The sequence below is a fragment of the Nanorana parkeri genome, unplaced genomic scaffold (genome assembly GCF_000935625.1).
Source record: "Nanorana parkeri isolate BGI_ZX_2015 unplaced genomic scaffold, ASM93562v1 scaffold1649, whole genome shotgun sequence".
Lineage (NCBI taxonomy): Eukaryota > Metazoa > Chordata > Amphibia > Anura > Dicroglossidae > Nanorana > Nanorana parkeri.
The window spans coordinates 91,407-113,079 of record NW_017307917.1 but is presented as its reverse complement, the minus strand read 5'-3'; the positions used below and the strand labels follow the sequence as shown (position 1 = coordinate 113,079).

The 21,673-nt window shown below is 43.3% G+C and overlaps 1 protein-coding gene across 4 annotated transcripts in view; it reads left to right on the top strand.

Annotated features, from left to right (window-relative positions):
• The first annotated feature begins 2,865 nt into the window (after window positions 1-2,865).
• SPATA13 (spermatogenesis associated 13) overlaps window positions 2,866-21,673 on the top strand; it is a 70,385-nt gene continuing 51,577 nt past the window's right edge. For 3 of the 4 annotated variants that reach the window (XM_018570988.1, XM_018570986.1, XM_018570987.1), the window contains exon 1: window positions 2,866-4,653. In XM_018570988.1, the coding sequence (XP_018426490.1) occupies window positions 3,022-4,653 (1,632 nt within the window). In that variant the 5' untranslated portion in view covers window positions 2,866-3,021. Of the gene's footprint in view, window positions 4,654-13,246; window positions 13,351-21,673 lie in introns of those variants that run through there. The other variant, XM_018570990.1, reaches the window with a different exon arrangement.

The following is a 21,673-nucleotide window of genomic DNA, read 5'->3' as shown; positions in this document are numbered from 1 at the left end:
ATTAACTATTGCAGAATCTAAAGAATATTCCAGAAACACATTTTCTGAAGGTAATTCTACTGGTATATGGCCAGCTTTAGGGGTCCAAAAACAGCTCAATTTTTTTTTCAAGCATCGTCTTGTGCCAGCTGGCCTTCATTCCCTATTGGGTGATAGCGAAAGCCTCCGGCCTGTCGTTGGAAGGCTGTCAATGTGAGTGTGGGTGCTGATCAGTGGTAAAGAGGGAAATGGAGTATTTCCATGCCTACGTCTAAAGCTGACCATACTCTGGTAGATCTTTGTATGAAATTTAATATTAAAAATCTCATTAGAACATTTGATATTGCCATCAGAGACTTGACGAATGTTGTTTGAAATCTCATTTGAATTTAAAATTTGATTTGGGAATGAATGGAGTTTCTCAAACAAAAAACAGATGCTCTGTTAGAATTTTGTTTGTTCAAGAAAAATTTTCCTTCCTGCCCCTGTGGTCAAAACCCATCTTTGATTTAGCCCCATTAACTGTTAGAAAATCAAACAAGTGAATTTTTCCAAATGAAATTCTACTGGTGTATGGCCTTATGATGTTACCTTGCCTGGGAGAAGATGGCAGCCCATGTACTGTCTTTCCTCCTTTTGAGATGCATATCTGTGACATGTTTGTAAACAGCCAATGGTCACTTACAGCCAATGGTCACCTACATGCATAAAGTATTCCAGGATAGTCAGCCAGTTCAGGATTGGGGAGGGAGGCGGAGGGGGGAGCATTACTCCAGCAACAGTGTGTAATGAATAACTGGATTGTAAATAAATGGAGCCGTGTGCCTTCTCCCTCCTGCCCCCTTGTGTCATCCCACTTCACGCTAGTTTGTTCTGGCACGCATCTTGCATTTCAGAAGAGGAAAGCAAACATCCTGATGTATATCCAGGTCTGAGAGTTTACCTATATTGAGGGCAGATTTCACACTGGCAGAAGCATTCGCCACGGCACTTATAAAGCGTCCTCAGTGAGTTGTCTGGCTTATGAACACAGGGCTTGTTCATGTCAAGGATTTCTGCCAATCTTGTATTCTGAGCACACTTTTTCCAGTTTTCATGCAAGTCTGGAGGAATCCACCCTGCCTAATATAAGCTGGCAGTTTTAATATTTCCCGACTTTGAATATTTCCACTGCTGCTCTAAATTGGTCTGTGAGACGTGATCACAGCTTCTCATCCCCTAAGCATCAAATGCACCTGCCCAACCAATGACATTCTCCTTTTCATTCGCACATCATACATTGAATGATGAAAGGATGTGACTGAACATCATTCCATATTTTTTTTTTTTTATAGAACTGAAGCAGCCTTCAATCTAAAGCTGGCTATACATGGTTACAATATAGTTAGTAAAAAGTTGTATTTGGAACATTTGTTCGCTTTTTATAATAGTTGATGGGATCAAATTTAATGATCGATTTTGGCCGTCAAAAGAGCAGAATGGGAAATTGTTCTTTTTCAACGAACAGTGAATGCGGTTTTCTTTCTGGGGAAACTCCATTTTATTCCAAAATCAAATGTCACAGTCAAACAATATTTAGGATGGCATTTGTCAAGTTTCTGATGGCATTACTGAATGTTCTGATGTGATTTTTTTTTTTTTTTTTTTTGCATGAATATTTGTACGACAAATCTACCAGTGTAAGGCTCTTACAGTCATACAGACACCCACTGGGCCACCTTGGGTAGAAGATGTCTAAAGTAAACCTGGCACAAGAGAAATATGAGCGCTACCTCTGTTGGCCTCCTTACTAATATCGATACCAATACCAAAATAAACATGCAGCAAATCAAAGTTGGAGAAAGTCAGAATTTATTTCAGTAGACTTGTTCCAAATCATTGGCACCGAGCACCAAAGCATCAGCTTGACCACCAGTAAATTAACATTCTCAGTGGATGTCGGAACTGGCAGGCTACATATTTCTGTCATGACTAGTACCCTTTATCTTAACGGTGTATTTTATTATTGTTGGTGCAAAGTAGATCACCCTAATAAAGTTTTTTTATTTGACATTTTTAAGGCCATATAGAGCAAGGCTGGACAAATCCCGTAAGCGAGATAGACAATGTTCCTTAATAATTGGCATCTAACTGTTAAAGTTTTCTTTAGTTGTCAGTGTAGTTGGCTCCTAAAAGAAATCCTGTTGGCTTCTGAATTCCATATATTTTGCCCATACCTGTTTTAGTGTATAATCTGTGATAAGATTATTGGTCTAAAGTGGACTAAAGTGTAAGGAAAGGCGAATTCCATGTGAAAGTTGTCTACAAGTGGGCTGTAAGAAGTTAGTCATCTATGCCTTTGGTTTTGGATTCATGGTCTTGGGGTCCATCTCAAGCTCTAACATTTAATATTCCCTAGCATGCTTGTGACAGAAATCCTTCCCCTGCATTATGGATTACAGTAGTCATTAAAGACTCCTCTATTTGAACCAAACGCTCACACACTCATTGTAGTCACAGTAGGTGCTGGCAACTGGATATTATTCTTCAGTACAAGGAATTCTGGATTTTTTATAAAGGAGATAAACGAAGTTGTAAGTTAGTTAACTACGGTAGTGTGTATTGCCCTTACCAAGCATCCCCTTTAAATGCATCCAGCAGTCTTTTGCTCCCTACAGCTTTCCCCGTGGGACTACAGCCGGAGAGCCACAAGTTGCAAAAGACTGACACATGATGTAAACAGTTTCTGTACTCTGTCACTATTCTTGAAACCGTTGAAAAGTTCAACTTGTCAGCAAGGGATGAAGGGGCTTTATGTTTAGGCAGGCTGTCCCCTACCCCCCCCCCCCCCCTTTTTCCTTGAAATGGATTTCCTCCATGCTGGCTTTGTTTTGTTTTAAAGGGCAAGCAGAAGACTGCAGTTGCGCAGCTCCATGCAGACAATAGACGTGGAAGCTGAGACACAAAGGCATTGCAACGGATGATGCTATAGATGTTTAAATCTGCTGATGCTGTCACATTCATGTTGGGAGGAGCATAGACCACGTTTACCCTGATGCTCTAATGGTTGAGAGTATGACGTCACCCTCCAAGGGCTGTGGGAACGGGCCAGGAGTTACCTCTCAAGTCATTGACAAAAGTGTTTCAAGAACTCCTCGAGACAGCTGTCACAATGGAGCTCTTGATAACAAAGACGACTCCCAGGAGGATCAGAGCCCCTCCAAGTCATCGAACCTATTCACCAGCCTCAAACAGCAGTCCACCCTTAATAGTGAGAGGCCCCGTTCAATGATAGGCATGGGCAACTCATCAACATGGAATGCTCTGTCGTCTTTGAGGAAGATGGGTTCATTCAAAAAGCTGAAATCCTCTGTTCTGCAGGGGATTCAGGCAAAAGAAAATGCTAATAATCTAAGTGACGTGGAAAGTGGTGGTGATATGCAGAAACGCCTGTCTTCTGATGGAGTAACAAGTTGTCAAACTTCCTGTAGGATACCAGTCTCGAGATCCATGCAGGATTATTTTAATGTGACGGATGGCTTGCAGTCTGATGGGTCTGATGTTGAGCAGTCTGATGACACTTTTTTGAGGAGCACCCATCGATCACGTAGTATCAGGCGAGCCTATGGAGCTGGTCGAATCAACTTATTGGATAACGACAACGTCCATGTACCGCACAGTCCACTTCGACTGTCACCTATTGGGCTAGAAGGAAACGTCTGTGAAATTATTGTGAAAAACTCGGACAGCAACAAAGTTATTTACAGAAGGAGTAAAAGTACGGACAACCTCAACTTCCTCAAAAAGAGTTCTTTCAAAAGGAAATCTACCTCTAATCTTACAGATATCAAATCTAGCAGTGAAAAGGACATGATCCAGAAAAGCACGCTAAATACGTCCACAGATGCCAATAATCTCTCCGGAACTCCAGAGAGACGATCCAAGCGGTGGAGAAGTCCAATCAGGGCAAAGGACTTTGACAGAGTGTTAAAAATCATGACCAATGTTACAGAGGGTAATTGGAGAAAAGATGGTAGCAAATGCAGCTCTCCCACCAATGAAGATACTCGCCAAAGTCGGCCAAACAGCCGATTACATGATGATTATTCCAGGAGAGTTTCCAGTAGCACGGACACAGAAAGGAGGAGATGTATATTTGGTCCACATTCCCCCTCATCTGAATCAAATTTGTCTCCAAGTTCCCCTAGGAGTCAAGTGCGCAGCCCATCTTTTGATCTGAATACACTACCGACTGACATCAAATTGTCATCTTCTGAAGGCCTCTCTGTTGAGCCATGTAGCCTCTCTCCTTCCAGTAGTAGCTTGAGCCAGTTGGCCAGTGAAGTCTTCTACTCTGATTCAGAGGAACCTAGACATATCCCGCATTCTGCATCAGACTTTGGAATTCTAGGAACTCCTGTGAGACCCACTGCTCCAAAGCCACAGAGCCCAAGTTCTGAACTCTACAAACCCAATTCAGCTAACCTTTGTACTAATCACCACAGCACTTTATCACTGAGCTCTATGGAAAGTGATGAGAGGGCAGAACCCGGTACCATAAAAGCTGAGAGGAGCCCACATTTGTTTAAGGATACCATTAAACATACTTACTATGATGATGGGAATGAGGATAGTGGAATTAGTAGCCACTCTCAGCTGAGTCTCAACGTGGTTAATGAAGAAAAACAAGAAGAGGTAAGGAACAAAAATGATATAGTTATGATCGCATACATCATTCTCAAATTGGGTCCTCGGTTTAGATGTTCAGGTCTATAAGGTAGTTGATGTAGTAATGCATGTTTTGGTTTTTGTTTTGTTCTGGTGTGCAGACACTCTATGCCAACACATGGTATTGGGTTTGCAAAGGAAGAACTGCTGGGAACACTCAAACCAGTCAGTTGACCTTTCCCTACAAGATCCCTTGGTTTGGTGTATCTACCCACATTTGAAGTTGACAATAATTATGCCAACACATGGTATTGGGTTTGCAAAGGAAGAACTGCTGGGAACACTCCTTTCCCTACAAGATCCCTTGGTTTGGTGTGTCTACCCACATTTGAAGTTGACAATACCCAATGTGATTGGACAATGATCATCCTCTATGGCCTTCTATTTTGTTAATATTTGCTTTTATTTATTTTAGCTAATATTAGTCATACAAGGCTGGATATACTCAAGTGAAGCAGCTGATTCATAGTGTTAACCCTGAGCCATAACAAGTTCTTCTTAAAGGAGAACTATGGGGTTAAGGCTTTTCCCATAGTTAAGACTAGCATCCTCCCGTCACCCTAGGCTCAGTATACCGCTCGCTGTATACTGAGAAGCTGAAGCGGATCCCGACAATTATGTCTGGATCCGCCCAGCTGCGTTACTGACAGCTGGCTCTGCCTATCTAGAGGCAGAGCCAGCTGTGCACGCCCCCTCCCCGTCCGTTCCGCCAGTCAGCGCTGGCGAATCGGAGCGGGGAGGGGGGAATCCAGGATCGAGAGGTGAGCGAACGCCGGTATGTGTTCGCTCACCCCTCGATCTACTAAGCCGACCTGTGACACTCTCATTGTCACAGGTTGGCTAGAACTATGAGGTGAGTGAAAAGCACTCGCCTCATAGTTCTCTAAGTCTTGGCATTGCTTTTAATCTTGCACAGAGATTTACCACCAGCTTTGTCATAATTTAGCCAGTGTTCCCCTTTCAGAGGAGGCTAGACACTAATTCTGCAGCAGACTAAATGTCACAGTCCCTGCAATGCCCAAGGAAATCTTTTACACCTAATTTGTTCTTGGGGAGAAATCTACTAATGTACGGATAGACTAGGCTATTCAGGATAAAGATGAATGGTTAGTTTGTCATTCATGCCATCCTTAATCATCAGTATCTGAGGAGAGCTGTCACTAAGCACCACAAGGGCTATCCAGGGTGGACATAGTGGTAATGGCCTCATGCTATCATAGCCTGACACATGCTGAGCTGAGGAGGGGAACCAAACCTAAAGTATAATAGCCGTTGTCATGTTCACCTTTTATGCTTGTACTGGGCCCCAAGGCCGGGCCTTAGTTGGCCTTGTGGGAAATCCGGCCCTGAGCGCAGCCCTGTGTTTGATATTTTAAATCTAACTCCCAGATGGAGATTAATCATTGGTCAGCACAGCCACCTGGCAGCACTGAAAAAGTCACTTTTAGGCCCTTGGTTGGCCTTGTGGGAGATCCGGCCCTGTCTGTATAGCTGATCCTCATCCTCAGATTGTGGTTTCAGATGTTCAGTTGGGAAATGTCCTATTTAGTTCTTCTTTAGAGTTCCACTACAGAAAGTTTAATGGTAAACATTGTATTTCCGTGAGCAGACATTTTGAGTTTATTGTAACATTTGTGATGCAACTTTGCCATTTTTATATGCTGGCTTATTTATATTTTAAGAGTGATGTTTCATGCACAAATGTATTCCTGTCCTCTACTGGCTTTCTTTGTATCAGAGCGCAGTCATCAGGACTGCTTTGTAATCCGTAAGGCCATACAGATAGACTTGAAGTAAAAGATGGCAATGTCTCTCTAAAGGGAACCTGTGATGATGCCTTTGCTGACTTGGTTGTAAAGGTGCAGGATGGCACCTTCTATATAGAAAGTCTCTGACCCAACACTTGAGACCAGACCTTCAGTCTACGCTGGCTACAGATCTATTACATAGGAAAGCAAGGATCAGCATGGGAGTCTTCACCTTTTAAAAATAACAAAATCGGCAGTGGTAACTCCCTTTTATTATTGCAGGTTCACTTTACTGTTTACCTTGCATTCTTATTTTTAGACTGTTTCCTTTAAATAATTGTAGATCAGTCTTGGTTAATATGTAACATGGCCCACACAGAAAACTCTGCCAGGGTTAGAGAGAGAAGAGAGAAGTGTTATCTAATCCATGCCACCATGAAGTCACATGGTAAAGATGAATTCTGATTGGTTACAGCACTGTGCCCTCATTCCCCTGAGTAACGTTTGTATTTGGAGTGTGATTTCTTTTTTCTTCTTCTAACAATCACTTACTGAAATGCTGAATAATTTTTGTGTAAGTACTCAATATTACTGAGGAGTTAAAGTGTAACTCGCGGCAAAATCATTTTTATTTACATTGATATGCTTATTACCTGTTTTGATTTTATAGTTGTATGGGTTACCATTAGGGACATTTCCCCTCGTTTCCTGATGTTGTTACCACTTTCACTGTATAGGAAGTGAAAAGAAAACACAGGTAGCAATAAAACCGGAAATATGACTTCACTGCCTGTGTCCCCCGAGAGGTTTCTGCTCACTTCCTGTCTTGGGGTCTCTTTACCAGTACACAAAGTGAGCCAAATCCTCCAGCTGTGAGCAAATAAAGCAATAAAACCCTGAGAGGATATTAACCGTCCTGCTGTATCCAACTAATTGTGTGGAGTTCCACTTTAACGCCTACTCAGTCCATTTGTCAGAGTCAGTTTTTGCATTGTTTGCATTGATAATATCTGACTAATGTGTGCCCAGCCTTCGTTCTTCAGTTCCATTAAAAGGAAACTAGGAATGTGTAAGTGGCTGTAACATTATCTGCATAGTATCTGTCTGAGCTGCGTTAAGTACTCTGCAGTCCAGTCAGTGAACCGGCTTATCCAATAGGGTAAAGAGCTATGGGCAGACTGCATGTTGGTATGCTCTTAAAGGGCATAGGTCATAGAAAAAGCTCAGGGAAGTGTGTGTGTGTGTGTGCTATTGCAACCAGTCAGAGAGAAAAAAAAAACACTGCTGACCTTTCCTTATGAAAATGCAAATTGCCTGGCTGATCGAATTCCTTCAATTCTTTGAGTCTGTGATTTGGAACATGCAGATACGCAGTTTTGGCTTTGTTTGCTGTACGTTTCTTCAGATCTGTGGTTCAGAATGTGTTGAAATCAGAGGATGTGCATGGTTGCCAGGCAACTAGCATTTTCAGGAGGTCAGCAAAATGGCAGCCTCCAGTGTTTGATAGTTACTGGTTCCCTTTTAAGGCAGGGCCGGACAAATCGCAGGAGCCAGGTAGCCAAAGCTCCCTAAGAATTACATCTGGCGTTTTAAGTTTTGAGGTTTTCTCTAGTTGGTGTCAATGGAGTTGGCTCCTAAGAAATAACCTGCTGGCTCCTGGATTGGTCAGACTGGCTCCTGAATGCCATATTCACTTGTCTGCCCCTGCTTTAAGGTGCTGCAAAAATGTGATGACAGTCACATGATCCGGTTACTTGAGTATGACCTATGGAGAGGGGTGGGAGAAGCACATGCGCGCGCACAAACAGGTAGTGCTGCATTGTTTGAACTAAAACTGTTGGTCAAGATTTCCTAACATCCCCAATTGCTTGATATGCCAACATGTGTGGTGCTGGCGTCTCCTGATTGGCCAAAAACCGCCGCATCAGGTAGCTGACCATTTTCAATCAATTTCAACCGCTTTCTATCCACCAGGATCCCCAGATACGATCACAAGTATTTGTGTAAAAACAAAGTGATCGATCATCAGAATCGAGTCGCTTGTGAAGTTGAAATGTGGCAACAAATTGACAGCTTCAATTCAGTTTAGTATAGGGCAAAAAAACACAGCAGTTTCTTCTGGAGAAATAAGATTTTTCCACTGGTGTACATTGGGACAATTTTAATCTGATTTCCTTGCTGTCAATCAAAACCACCATTTTAGACCTGCTTTTGCTTTGCAATTTTGGCAAGAATTGGAATTGAAAGTTTGCTCACGGCACCGAGTTGCAGTGTCTATGGCCGGTATTGGGGAACCTTTTTATTTTTAATTGGTTGAGTTCTCTTTGTCCCTGGATAAGGCCAACACCATGGAACCAGCACCATTGTGTATGTTTGTCTAAATCGTCATTCTGCCATTATAAGCAGTGGCAGGTTTATAAAAGGAAAGTTCCAGCTAAATTGGCCAACATTGAAGCTGTGGGGGCCCTATCTGCACTGCCTGGCTTAATGAAAATGAAGTAAATCGGGTGCAGCGGCTGTCTGAATACAGTAGCTGGTAGCACAATCAAATTTATATATTTATTTTTTTCTTGTTTGGCCCTAAAGGTTGACAAGAGAAAATCTATATGTCTAAGGCTTTCTTCACTGCTGCACTACCCAACCAGCATGATGCAGATTGTAAATCGGCAACAAACTAAAGGCAAATGCAGCTTGCAATTACATACAGGTACACTGACTTCCTGCTGAGAGTGGGCTGGATAGGCTTCCTATAGTCTGTACAAAAGTGTGTGCAACCAAGTCAGATCCTTATCTAATCTCTGGTATTAGACTTGTTTCCAAACACATGATTGTGTACTCATCCTGTGATCCCAACTTGCTTCCTGTTGGCTTTGCTTGTTTTACGACTTCATGTCTAAACAGACAATCCTGGAAAGTGACTCCGAATGCATATATTTATATTTTTGTCCATTTTAACTGAGACGCTGCGTAGTTTTGTTTGTATTATGCGTGTTGTTGTTTAGTAGGTTACGTGACTCACAGCTAGCGCATTACAGTGTTTTGAGGTTCTACTTTATTATTATGAATAACAATGGCACCCCCTAGTGGATTAGAGGTGTAATAAAACTGATACTTTTATTGCTAATAAAGGCCATACACTTGTCATTTTTATCTTTCACTCCCTTGGGGCTGTTAGCCATGGATTGGGGAATCTCCCTGCTGGCTAAAGTATTCTGACAGTCGGCGTCTGCAACTGTCAGGATACCTAATTCGTGACTGCAGCTGATTGACTGACTGTTTTCAGCCAAGCTCCTTAGACAAAGGTCGGACTATTTTTGAACAGAGTGGTGTTGGCAGGGCTACACACAGTTCCATTTTCGGCTTAGTCAACTGGACTTCAAAACAACATTCAAACAGCGCCCGACCAGCTTTAGGATGATATAATGGAGCTCTCCGTTTAAAATGTAAAGTTGGCCATACACCAGTAGAACTTTGTTCAAAATGTTTTATTTCCAGGACATTGTTTTGGAACGTTCATTGGTTTTGACCATAGTGATGAGGAAAATCAAACAAGATGGAAAATTGTTCTCGATTCTTATCTGAATGAACGAAATTGTTACTGCAAATGTGATTTTTGTTTTGGAATAATCCTACATATTATAATGCTCATGTGATAGACACTAAAACCTGTTTATTGTGTCTGGGATTTAGGTAGCAGATTTTTAAGGGCTATCAAATGAAATGAGTTGACTCGATGATGGCAAGATGAAATGCTCTGAAGAACAATTCATACATAGTTCTAACAGTATATGGCCAGGTTTACTGTAGGTCAGTCCATTCTCCCATAAACACGGCTCAGTGGACTTCCAGCTCCCTGCTGAAGACTAACTATAATAACATGGTGGATGACGGCACTCCAGTATCAAATCCAACTTCTTTACTTCAATCCAATAAAAAGGTGTACACCAGGTACCGAGATCTCATATGTTTTTCACACTCGGGCCTCATTCACACAGATAAGAGGTGACCCGTACAGATCCGTGCACGGCTGTATTGGGCTGTTCCTAGGAAGGACAGGTCCTGCGTGTAATTGTACGCAGCAGCCTTTTCTTCTCTATGGGAGGACGCGGCCAGAAGCCGATGTACGCTCAGCTGTACTGCAGGCCCGTGCGGGTGTCCATACTCGTACACAGACAGGATGGTGGCCCGTACAGATCCGTGCGGCGTGCATGGCCGTATCGGGCCGTTCCTGGGAAGGACAGGTGCTGCATGTAATTGTACGCAGCAGCCTTTTCTTCTCAATGGTAGGACTCGGCCATAAGGACATGTACGCTCAGCCGAACTGCACGTCTGTGCGGTTGTCCATACTCGTACGCAGACAGGATGGATCCTGTCTGCGTTCGAGCACTGACACCCGCACAGATTTGCAATTCGGGTGAGCGTACAGCCGTGTACTCCCATAGAGAAGAACAGGCTGCTGCATACAATCACACGCAGCACCTGTCCTTCCCAGTAGCGGCCCGATACGGCCATGCACGCCGCACGGATCTGTGTGGTCTGACTCTGAGCAATGTGAATGAGGCCTCAAAGGCAACCATTCACAGTTTTGAAAAACTGAAACCCCATTCAAACTTAATGCATTTCTTTCTCCTGGGGAACAAAAAGAAATCCGCTATTAATAATCAAATGTTGACTGGTGTACCCCATTTAATGGATTGAAATCTAGAAGGGAGATGTGATGCTGGAGTGTTGTCATCCATTGTTTTCTTATACATAAAATGTACCTGTAGAACCTACTGGTGATGGCAATCAAATTTCAGTGTCAAGCTTATCTCTACTTTTATATGATACACATTATGTAAGACATGGCAACGGAGTAATAAGCTTTGTTAATAGTATTTATAATAGGAAGCACTGTATACCTCATCGTATGCCATTATAACGGTCTATGTTATCTACAGGGCTTTGGATTGTCTATTATATTTTTCTAGTTTTTCTATGATAAAGATCTACTCCAAGTAGCAGTGCAGCCTTGCAGCACTGGGGCCCCGGGCTTGAATCAAGGTTTGGCCAGGACACTATCTGCATGTACTCCCAGAGATTGCACGGGCTTCCCTACACACTCCAGAGCCATGCTGGTCGGTTCATTGGCCCAATGTAAAAAATGGCATATATATATATATTTACAACGAGAAAAAAAAACCTTACCCTTGCAGAGGGACTACTCCCTCGCTGCACAGGTTAAGTACTAGTTTTGTCTAGGGGGCTAACAAAAAAAAGCATATATATTTGCCTGATCCTCCTTCCTTTTCTGCCCGCTGTCATCAAACCATAAGGCTGGGTTCACACCTAGGCATATCGAATATGCGCGTTTGTCGTGCGTTTCGGAACGTGTGGTTTTACCGCGATTCGCAGTGAAGAACCGCGCGACAAACGCGCGTTTCTGAGGGCTACTTGGCTGTATCCCAATGGAAACGCGCGACAAAAATGCCCCCAAAAAAGCTCCTGTACTTCTTTGGGGCGTAGGACGTTTTGTAGCGCGTTCATACGGCCTGTAATACGCCCAGGTGTGAACCATACCCATAGGAAATAATGGGATTTCTGTGTTTGAGCGTTTTGCAGAGCGTTCGAATGCGCTACAAAACGCCCAGGTGTGAACCGGGCCTAATGCAGAGCCCATTGGAAAGTTAGAGTCCTGGAAAGTTACAGGGTTGGAGGTTGGCAGGATGCCTTCCCTGGACTGGATTATGTGATTCGATATCATATACAGGGTATGGTACTAGTGCAGACCACTAGGGATCAAGGACAAGATAACCGCCGCTACCACAATTCCTATGCACTGGCCCATGAGTATTGCATCTAGAGAAAAGCAGAAGATGTGTAATTGTGATTGCCATTTGTACCTTTTTAGAAATGATTGTTTTGGGTATAGTGGTCCTTGACATTATGCAGAGTGGCTGAATGACACTTTATAACACTGGGTGAACCTGGGCACTGACAGATGATCTGATGTCATCGAGCCATTTTGTTAGGGGAGAGGTTAATGTCGAATATGTTGTATCGGATGTAGAGAGTGTCGCCAGTGTTTGAAGCTTCTGTTACATCGCAGCAGAAAACTTGATTACAGTAATTGTGGGTATGTCGTGTAAACATGCATCCCACCCATCCTGTGATGTATAGGCGATAGGTTTATATATTGGACTCGCAACACAAGTTAAAATCTGAATGTACCAACTTATTCAGTTCTACCAACACCTAAACACCTGATTGGATACAAATTGATTGGATAGTTTTAGGAAGCCCTCATATTACATCATTTCGGTAAATCTAAAGTTGAATGTATGGTCAGATTGTAACGTGCACAGTGACCCTTAGTTGCACTTCCACTAAAGAACTCTGGGCATATTAACCCCATTGCAAGGGTTCATTTTTAAGATGCTTGGAGTTCGTCTTTAAGGGCATTTTTTTCACTCGCAACTACCGTAGTTCTCTTTTAATGTACTGAGCACAGTTGTGTGGATGGGCTGTCTCTTGGCATCCTGTATACCAATACACGTCTCTGCATTTCCTTGAAGTGGTTGCCATCATATGTATAGAAGTTCCCCGTGCTGTGTACACATCTGATCCACACTTTTGTTATATGCCGTTGTGTGTCTGAGCCGTGAGAATAGGAAGGAAGTCTTACTGCATGTCAAAGACTAATTGCAAAACTGAAGCTGTGAACCTTCTTTTGACACATCTGCACTGTGGGCGTTCACATTGTAGCTTTTTCCTTTAAGTGACTTTACATAGCAGCTGCGTGCATGCGGCCTCGGTGTACAGCGCCGCTGAGAGCTGCTCGTGGGTGGATCGGGAGACACCTGGTAGACCCCCCCATGTGTGGGTGATGACGAACCAACCTCTCTCACCGGGGAAACGGATATGTCCCAATTACGTGGTGAGTACAGATTTATAGAGATCAGGCAAGGGCCATTTAATAACGCTAGTAGAAATCAGGGTATACACAGACAGAAGAATGACTAATGAAGGATTGTTTGCAATGACTGGGCCTTATAGGTATGAAAGCCCAACTCCTGGCAGCAATTTACATTTTGTATTGCTCCTTGCTCCAGCATTCCTCAATCAACTGATCAAAGTTGCCAGCTGGGAAATTCTCAGCCAAACTGAGCTTGCAACCAATCAGTTGCTAGCCCTATTTGGGTGTTCTGAAAGCAACCTGCAGATGATGCCAGAATACAATGCATACATCGGGGGATTCGTTCATCAGTCCTCATAAGTGTTGATGGAGGAATCTGTCCTATTTATTTATTTTTCCAGCCTGTGGGTTGAAAGAAAAAAAAATAAGCACAAGTATACCCAACTTTAGATAAAAAGTCTTTCTCAACCAGGGTGCCTTCTGGCTTTGTCAGGGGTGGTTTAAAATTTTCACTAAAGGGGGGACTCTGATGTGAATGGGGCTCATGATGTACTGTAAGGGGGGCGGGGGGTTGATCTTTATATTTTCTATGTAGGCCAGTGATGGAGACATTCACCACACTTGTGCTACTGCTATCCATCAGTCCTAGAGATGCAATATGAGGGGCATGGGTCGGTATCTTACCTCTCTATCTACCTGTCTATGGACTGCCAAGAGGTCCGAGTGTGAACGGTATTATGAGACATAGCAATATCTCTAGATCTTGCATCACGTGATGATTGTAGGCTTCCTAATGTTATATTGGGCAATGATTTTCTGCTTGTTTTAAAATCGTCTTGTGAGCGAGCCTGCTATGGAGCTGAGGAAAAGGTTGTACTTGTGTGGTCGCGTGAGCGCCATGGCAGGATCAGTTACAGCCCTTTTTATTACCTGTGGCTGAAGGTGGATAGGAAAGATTTGGTGCAGAATTTGATGATCCCACTCTGGAAGGTGCCCCTTTTGCAGCTATGGACTTAGTTTGCTTTGCCTTTGGTGCCCACATGACAGGTGTGCTTTAGGAAACATTGTATAGTGAGATGATAGCTGTGTCTTTTTAAAGTGTATCTAAAGCCAAGACTTTTGTTAGTTTGGTTTAAAGTATGGAATTGTTAGATCCCCTGTCAGGTTTTTTTGTGGGTTTTTTGAATGTATTCGCGGCACCACTGGCACAGAATATGATGTTAAAACTTGAATTTTATAGTTGTCAGTGGAACAGGGATAGAGGGGAACTTTACCAATGGGGATGCCTGGTGACAGATGTATAAGAGGGGACTTCCTCTCTCTGTAGTGTGTGTGGGGCCGGGAGCGAAGGGAAATGTTTCCAATTGGACACACACTTACAGGTCTTAACCCTTTCCTACTCTATCCTACTTTGGGGGGGGGTTCTATATAACTTAAGGGCTTGTAAACATGTCCGTAGAGCTGTTTTTCTGCACACCATCGCACATGCATTGGGTGAACAGGGAACATGGAAAAATGCAGCCCAAAGGACATAGTGTGAACAAGTTTTAGGCAGGGGTAAATGACCTCGCTGTTGTGAAACTACATGTCCCATGAGGCATTGCAAGACTGACAGCCACAGGCATGATTGGATTTGTCCACAGCTGGAGTGCCAGGGTTGCCTACCCCTAGTTGAACTGTATTCTCATTTGTGTTGTCTTTAAAAGAGAACTATCGCCAAACCTTTTTATTGAAAAATAAACCAGCTGTGCCCACCCCCTCTTCTGTCTGTCCCTCCAATGAGTCCTCGAGGAACAGGGAGGGGAGAATCCCTGCGGGGAACGGTGACTGACGGTCAGCGCTCTGCAGAGACGAGCCTTGAGCTGAGTGATCAGCGGTTTGTGATCACTCAGCTCTTGATCTATAGAGCTGGCATGTGACCGATGCAGTGTCACACACCAGCTCATACTATTGGGAAGAGTACATTTTACTTCCCTATAGTTCTTCTTTAATATGTTTGTTATTAGACTGTAAAGGCATAATCTCCTATGTAAAATCTATGCTGATTGTTTAACATTTGGCTTATTACTGCAGGCAGTGGAATGTTGGTGCATAAAGTGAAATGCAAATTAATTCAGGTTATACATGTGCACATCTTGTGTAGTCTTCAAAGCAATCTCACTTCCCCAGCGCTCAGTAGTCCCTTGTTGCTCCCCCTTTAGCAATCTTGAAAGATGACCATCACTCAGAAAAGGCTGCTGTCCTAAAGGCCACGGGGGAATGTTTTCAAGGTACATGAAAGAAAAAACTAAATGGAGACCGTGCCTTCTCCTCATGCATTAACGTTTATTACCAATAAAAATGAAAGGTGATGGAACTACTCACATTTACAACATGAAGTTGGTGATGTATAAACACTCCAGGAGAACCTGAATACTCCGGACTGCCAATCTAGGCACAAATCCAAACATGAGACCACCATAGGATGCAAAATCTTGTGTAGTCTGTAAACAATAGCTCTTCACCCATTCCTGTGGTGTGTTTGTCGCTCTGGTATTGAAGCTGTGTGGGTAGTGAGAGTACGGTTGTTCCCGAGCACAGTGTACTTTCCAGTCCTTAGACAACCCCCGGATTTTGCACAGCATTCTGATGTTCTCTATGGTGTCCTCCATTTAGGGCTCACAAAGACTTTTTTTTCATATTCAGAGTTTTATTGAGCTCATAAGGAATTGCACAGCAGGTAGTACAAAGTAGTACATCGCAAAACAAAGTGTAGTGAGCACACAGGCTCAATGTATTTGGATACTGTAACAGCATGGTCTTTAAAGTTGAAATTTCCATTTTGAAAAGAAAAAAAATGGAATGTAAAGGATAGAGATCCCAAATAAACAATAGCTATCCTGGCATCTAAAAAACAATAGAAAATGCTCATGAACATACATGACAAGTAACCCTCACTTCCCACCTAAATACAACACTAAACACCAGTAATTTCAAAGAACATTTTACTGTACCAGCCACCGGCCGCCCATATTCTGGCCCGAGTGGGTATGTCCACCAACAGTTGCCCAAGTTCCCACTGGCTACCAAGCTGTAAAGCCCAGTAGCACCACCATTGGCACTTCCCTACTACTCTGCCCCCTTTCACTTTGCGGAGAGCCAGTTCTTCGTCGTCGATGGATGTCACAGCCAGGGACCTAGAAGAAAAATAAGTCAGCCATATTTCCCAAAACACAAATACCACCTAAAACTTAGCAAAGGAATACCCATAACCCTAACTAGAAAGAATGTATCCGTCCTCCCCAAACTCCACACTTGCAGAAACTAGCCCTTAGAAACATAAACAACAAGCTGAAATACTATCGGGGAGGGTGGGCGGACTGACTCCTTTTCTCTCCCATCTAAAATGGTTCCTTACCTCACACTATACAGTAAGATGGCCCCCTTAACTCCACCCCCCCCCCCCCCCGAGCTAAACCCACCTATCACTACACTAGCTGGCCCTCCCTCCCCCCTTTTCAAACACAACAGAAAAAACCCCTTCCATCCAATACTCGCCTACCTAACTCCTTGTTCAGGTCTGACCGTCTGCATTTGTTCCTGTGTGATACCAAATATAGGCCACCATTCAGGCCAATAACCGATATCGGGTAGCGGTATTCTGTTTACATCCAGTTGCTGAATCTTGCCTCTGCAGCTGAATGTAAACAGCAGGCATCGGTCCTGAAATCGGTTGACCCCCCTACTGCGCTCTCCTCCTCCTCCGGGCACGGAGGCATCAATGACTCCTTCTTGTTGCTTTTGTATTCTGAATGCGGCCATCAGCCCGTTGGCTGCCAGCTCTGACAGTACAAAGATTTTCCGACCAACTCCTTCAGATCAGCTGACAGTGCAAATTCTTGAGGAATTAGCCGAAATTCACACAATGTATGGCCACCTTTTATTATAAGTAATATTGGTAAATTTATTAAACTGATAAAAAAATTGTGAATATTGGCCCCAATAATAGGTTGACCCCCCTACTCCAGATCTGATATAAACACATTGGTGCTCTATACCAGCATCATAATGTAAAGAACTCTTCGTGTAAAGTTCTTCATGTCTAATAGACCTGTATTAGATGTCATGGTGTCACGGGTCCTTAGATTGCTGGAGCCTGGGGAGAATAGGTTGCGGGGACCAGTCTGGCAGCCAGGCAGGTAGAGCACTAACCCATGTAGTGTGGGGGTAGCCCCACTGCAAGGGGTTAATAAATGTATATTATAATTTTTATTTTATTTTTTAAATCCTGGAGTTCTGCTTTAAAATTTGGATTGCTCAATTCTAGAAGTGATTTGACGAAACCTGGGCTAGCACTATAACCTTGCATTTTTTTTGGTCTTCAGTAAGTCGAGAATCTAGCTTGTGTTTCCGAATCGGTGATATAACCCAGCAGGGATGAGGAGGAGAGGGACAGCAGTGCTCTGTATAGCGTAGATGCACTGTTATTAAGATTTCCCCAATGGGTGCAGTTCCTTTTATGGAACACAGACTTAAGAAGATAGGTATAGAAATTCTTTATTTATTGATTTCTCCAGTAGTGTAAGTCAGGGTTGGACAAAATAATATGGAATTCAGGAGCTAGTTCATGCAATCCAGGAGCCATCAGGATATTTGTTAGGAGCCAGCCCTATTGAGAACAACTAGACAAAACCTCAAACACTAGGTGCCAGCTATAAAGAGCATTTTTTTTAAGGAGCATTGGCTACCTGGCTCCTTGAATTTGTCCAGCCCTGGGCTAAGGGTTGTACATCCAACTTTGATCTTAGATCACACCACTTAATAAAAGGATCCCTCTTGCCTTCACTGGAGGATATAAGTGAACCCTGTAATCCAGCCCTTAAAGTGACATTAAACCCTCAGATTTTTTTTACATAAACCAATACTGTAATGTGTGCCTAAGACCCCGTTCACATTGAGCGATTTATCGCGCGGTAATTCCCGCGATATCGCTCTCCAATGCTTCTCAATGGGGCAATGGGTCCTGCTGTCGCGGGTCGTGTGTCGCTACAGCAGGACCCTTTTTGGAGCGGATTTAGCCGCGACTCAAGCTTGCTCAATGCAAGCATTTGCGCGATATCGCGCAAAATGCAAATCGTGCGACAATCGCGCGATTTGCAAACCGCTCAATGTGAACGGGGCCTTACTGTAATCCATGGTAGTTTCCCTTCTCTTTGCTGCTCTTCCTTTTTAAATCCTCATGTCTTCTCATGCTTGGTGAGAACTTCCCTTTTCAGCTCAGGGCCTCTTCCTGTAGTGCTGGCTCAGGTTACAAACCTATACAAACTTATACACAAGACACCATATATGCCCATAGCTCTTAGCTTAGTATTGGTTTATGTTAAAAAATCTGAGGGTTTAATGTCACTTTAAAAGCTTTAGAATCCGAGCCTGGAGGAAACCGGGGCAAATTTATAATAGATCCCAATGGAGTTATTTCTCCATTTGAGTTATGTACAATGTCCCATGGCTGGTAAACCTGAGCTCATTGAGATCTTAATTGCAGTAGTCACTAAACATTGTTCATGGAACTGTGTAGATGGAGTCTAAAGGTGCCCATACACCTTGCGAGATAATCGCAGGAAATCCTGCGATCGTACGATAATCGCAAGGTGTATGGAAGGCATGCGACCGTTTCTACTGTACGGTCGCACGTCTTTTGTCAAATGAGCATGCTAGAAAACCTGCCGAGAATCGTACGATTGTCGGTGGGTTAGGGGCGTGCTCGTTCGACAACTGCGGAACGGGCTGGTGTGCGCACGCGCACACCAGCCCGTTCAGCATTGCAGTCATCGGAAGCCCGCCCCTCAGCGGGGTGGGCTTTCGATGGTCGCAAGTACGATCTGCCCGTCTAAGATGGGCAGATCGTACGAGCTTTTAATTAGCTTACACCATCGCAAGACTAAAGTCTCGCAATGGTTGTAAGGTGTATGGGCACCTTTTAGAAGCATTAACCATAGTGTGCACATAGGATTATTTCTATTCTGCCAACTCTTTACTACACGTAGCTGAGAAACAACAAGACATGAATGCCAGCCTGAAATATAATGTTCTCTTATGATGGATTTCAATACTTTGGGTCAGCAAGCACTAAGGTCTCGTTCACACCTAGGCATATTGCATATGTGCGTCTGTCGTGCGTTTCCGAAGGCTACTTGGCTGTATCCCAATGGAAACGCGCAACAAAACGGCCCAAAGTAGTAGATATACCTTTTCAGGCGTGGGCCGTTTTGTAGCGCGTTAGGGACAGGCGGATATACGCCAAGGTGGGAACGAGACCATTGAATACAATGAGATTTATATTTTTGAGCGTCTTGTAGAGCGTTCGTCGAGCGTAGAGCGCGCTACAAAACGTTCAGGTGTGAACGAAGGCTTAGAGCCGCAGTGATGTGTAGTAACCAGACTGCCGTTTCAGCAGTTTTCTTATTATGTTATTTGTGGCTGGTTACTGTTGGTACTGTACACCACTGTTTGCATTATCATAACTCTCATACTCAGGCATTCAGCACTTCTTGGATTTGACTGCAGTGACTGTGATATAGCTTGAAATAGGACATTCCTTAAAGTATGTTTATCCAAAAGGTTTTGGATGGAGAATGGAAGGGGTAGAACCTCTGTCAGGTTTTATTGCTATCTTTTTCCCTGCTAGGGGGATTCACCATGTTGGTTCTGGTGACTGTCATTAAAACAGGAAGTGTTGCAAATCCAAAATTCTACAGTTGCAACGAGAACAGTATGTGAGGGGAAATCTTCCATTGGGGACACCTGTTCCAGTGACAATTTTTAGAGAGGAATTTCCATCTTTTTTATAAAGATTTCCCTCTCACTACCTGTTCCTGCTCCAATTGGGACAGGAAATAAAGGGAAATCTGCCAAATTATTTTTTAAAATTTTTTTTGGTTAATACCCCTTTTTCCCTTTTTTCTTCCCGCACCAGAGGCATAACAGAAAGTTAAAAGAAATCTCTAAAAAAATTAGGGGAAATCTACCCTTAAACACCTGTCCTGGGAACAGGTGCCCCCACTGGAAGATTTTTCTGGGGACAAGTCTACAGTATTGGATTTCACCTCACTTTCTTTCTTAGAGACCAGAGTCTTTACTACCAATCGAGGGGTGAACTTCTCCAATAGGGACATAGTCAGTAATAGAAACTTAAAGGAGAAGTATTGGTAGAGTAAAATGTACACTGCAGCTGTCGCACGCCAGCTCTATAGATCGAGAACTGAGCAATCATGAACCGCTGATCGCTCAGGTCACGGTCTTCTCCCTGAGGAGAGTGGTGACTGTCAGTCATTTTTTATTCCTCCAGTGCTCATTGGAGGGACAGATGGGGGAGGGGAGGGCACATCTGGCTCTAGAGAGGCAAAGTCTGCTATCAACCAGGTAGCGGGGTGGATCATAACAATATTGTCAGGATCTTTCCCTGTGCTGTTAGCATATAGCGGGCATTAGCCTGCTACATGCTGAGTTCTGGGTCCCCAAAAGAGGACTAAAGCCATGAAAAGGTTTGGCTTTAGTCCTCTTTTAACCAAAGGTCTAACCCTTCCCCATTCTATGCAAAACAGAAAAAAAGAAGCTTTGTGGCAAAGCATACACTTAACTGCACGTAAATGGAATATTTAATAAAGCTTTCTAAACGCCGCCTTCTAAAGTGCACAGCATAGTGTAGGAGACTCTAATTAGAACATTTTACTGTATTGGGACCTCCAACTCTCTTCCCATATGTGGAAATATTTTATTTTTTTTAGAAATAATTAGACTGCAGTTTCTCTGTTCAGTTCTGCAAAAGGTGAAGTAAGCCAATTAGAGGAACAAAGGGTGAGGATTCTGAGAAATCCCTGCTGAAAACTGTGCTCTGTTGCTGTAACGCAGTGAAGACAAAATGAAGACAAGTTAAATTGCAGGTTTGCGTTAGGACCCATACACCTTCACATGCATTTACATGTTTACTTCAAATGGGCCCTTAATGCACCTCAATATATGAAATAATACACCTGCACATTTTTTTGCAATGCAGATCATTGACCTCTGTGTACTAATAGTGCAAGTCCCAGTTTGTTCTTAACTATATCTATACGTTGGGATGCCATTGAGAGTAAATGGCAGTGTAGCACACACATACAAGCCATTACCATGCAGGCAAAACGTGGTGCTTTGTTTTGCATGAGCAAAGTACAGGTTTACTTTAAAGGACCGCTATTGTATATGTGTTTATAAACACTTTGAGGGCAATTTATCAAAACTGGAGCAGCTGTGCATGGCAACCAATCGGTGTCTGTTTCATTTTCAAATCTTAACCATGCAAACTGTAGATGGAAGCTGATTG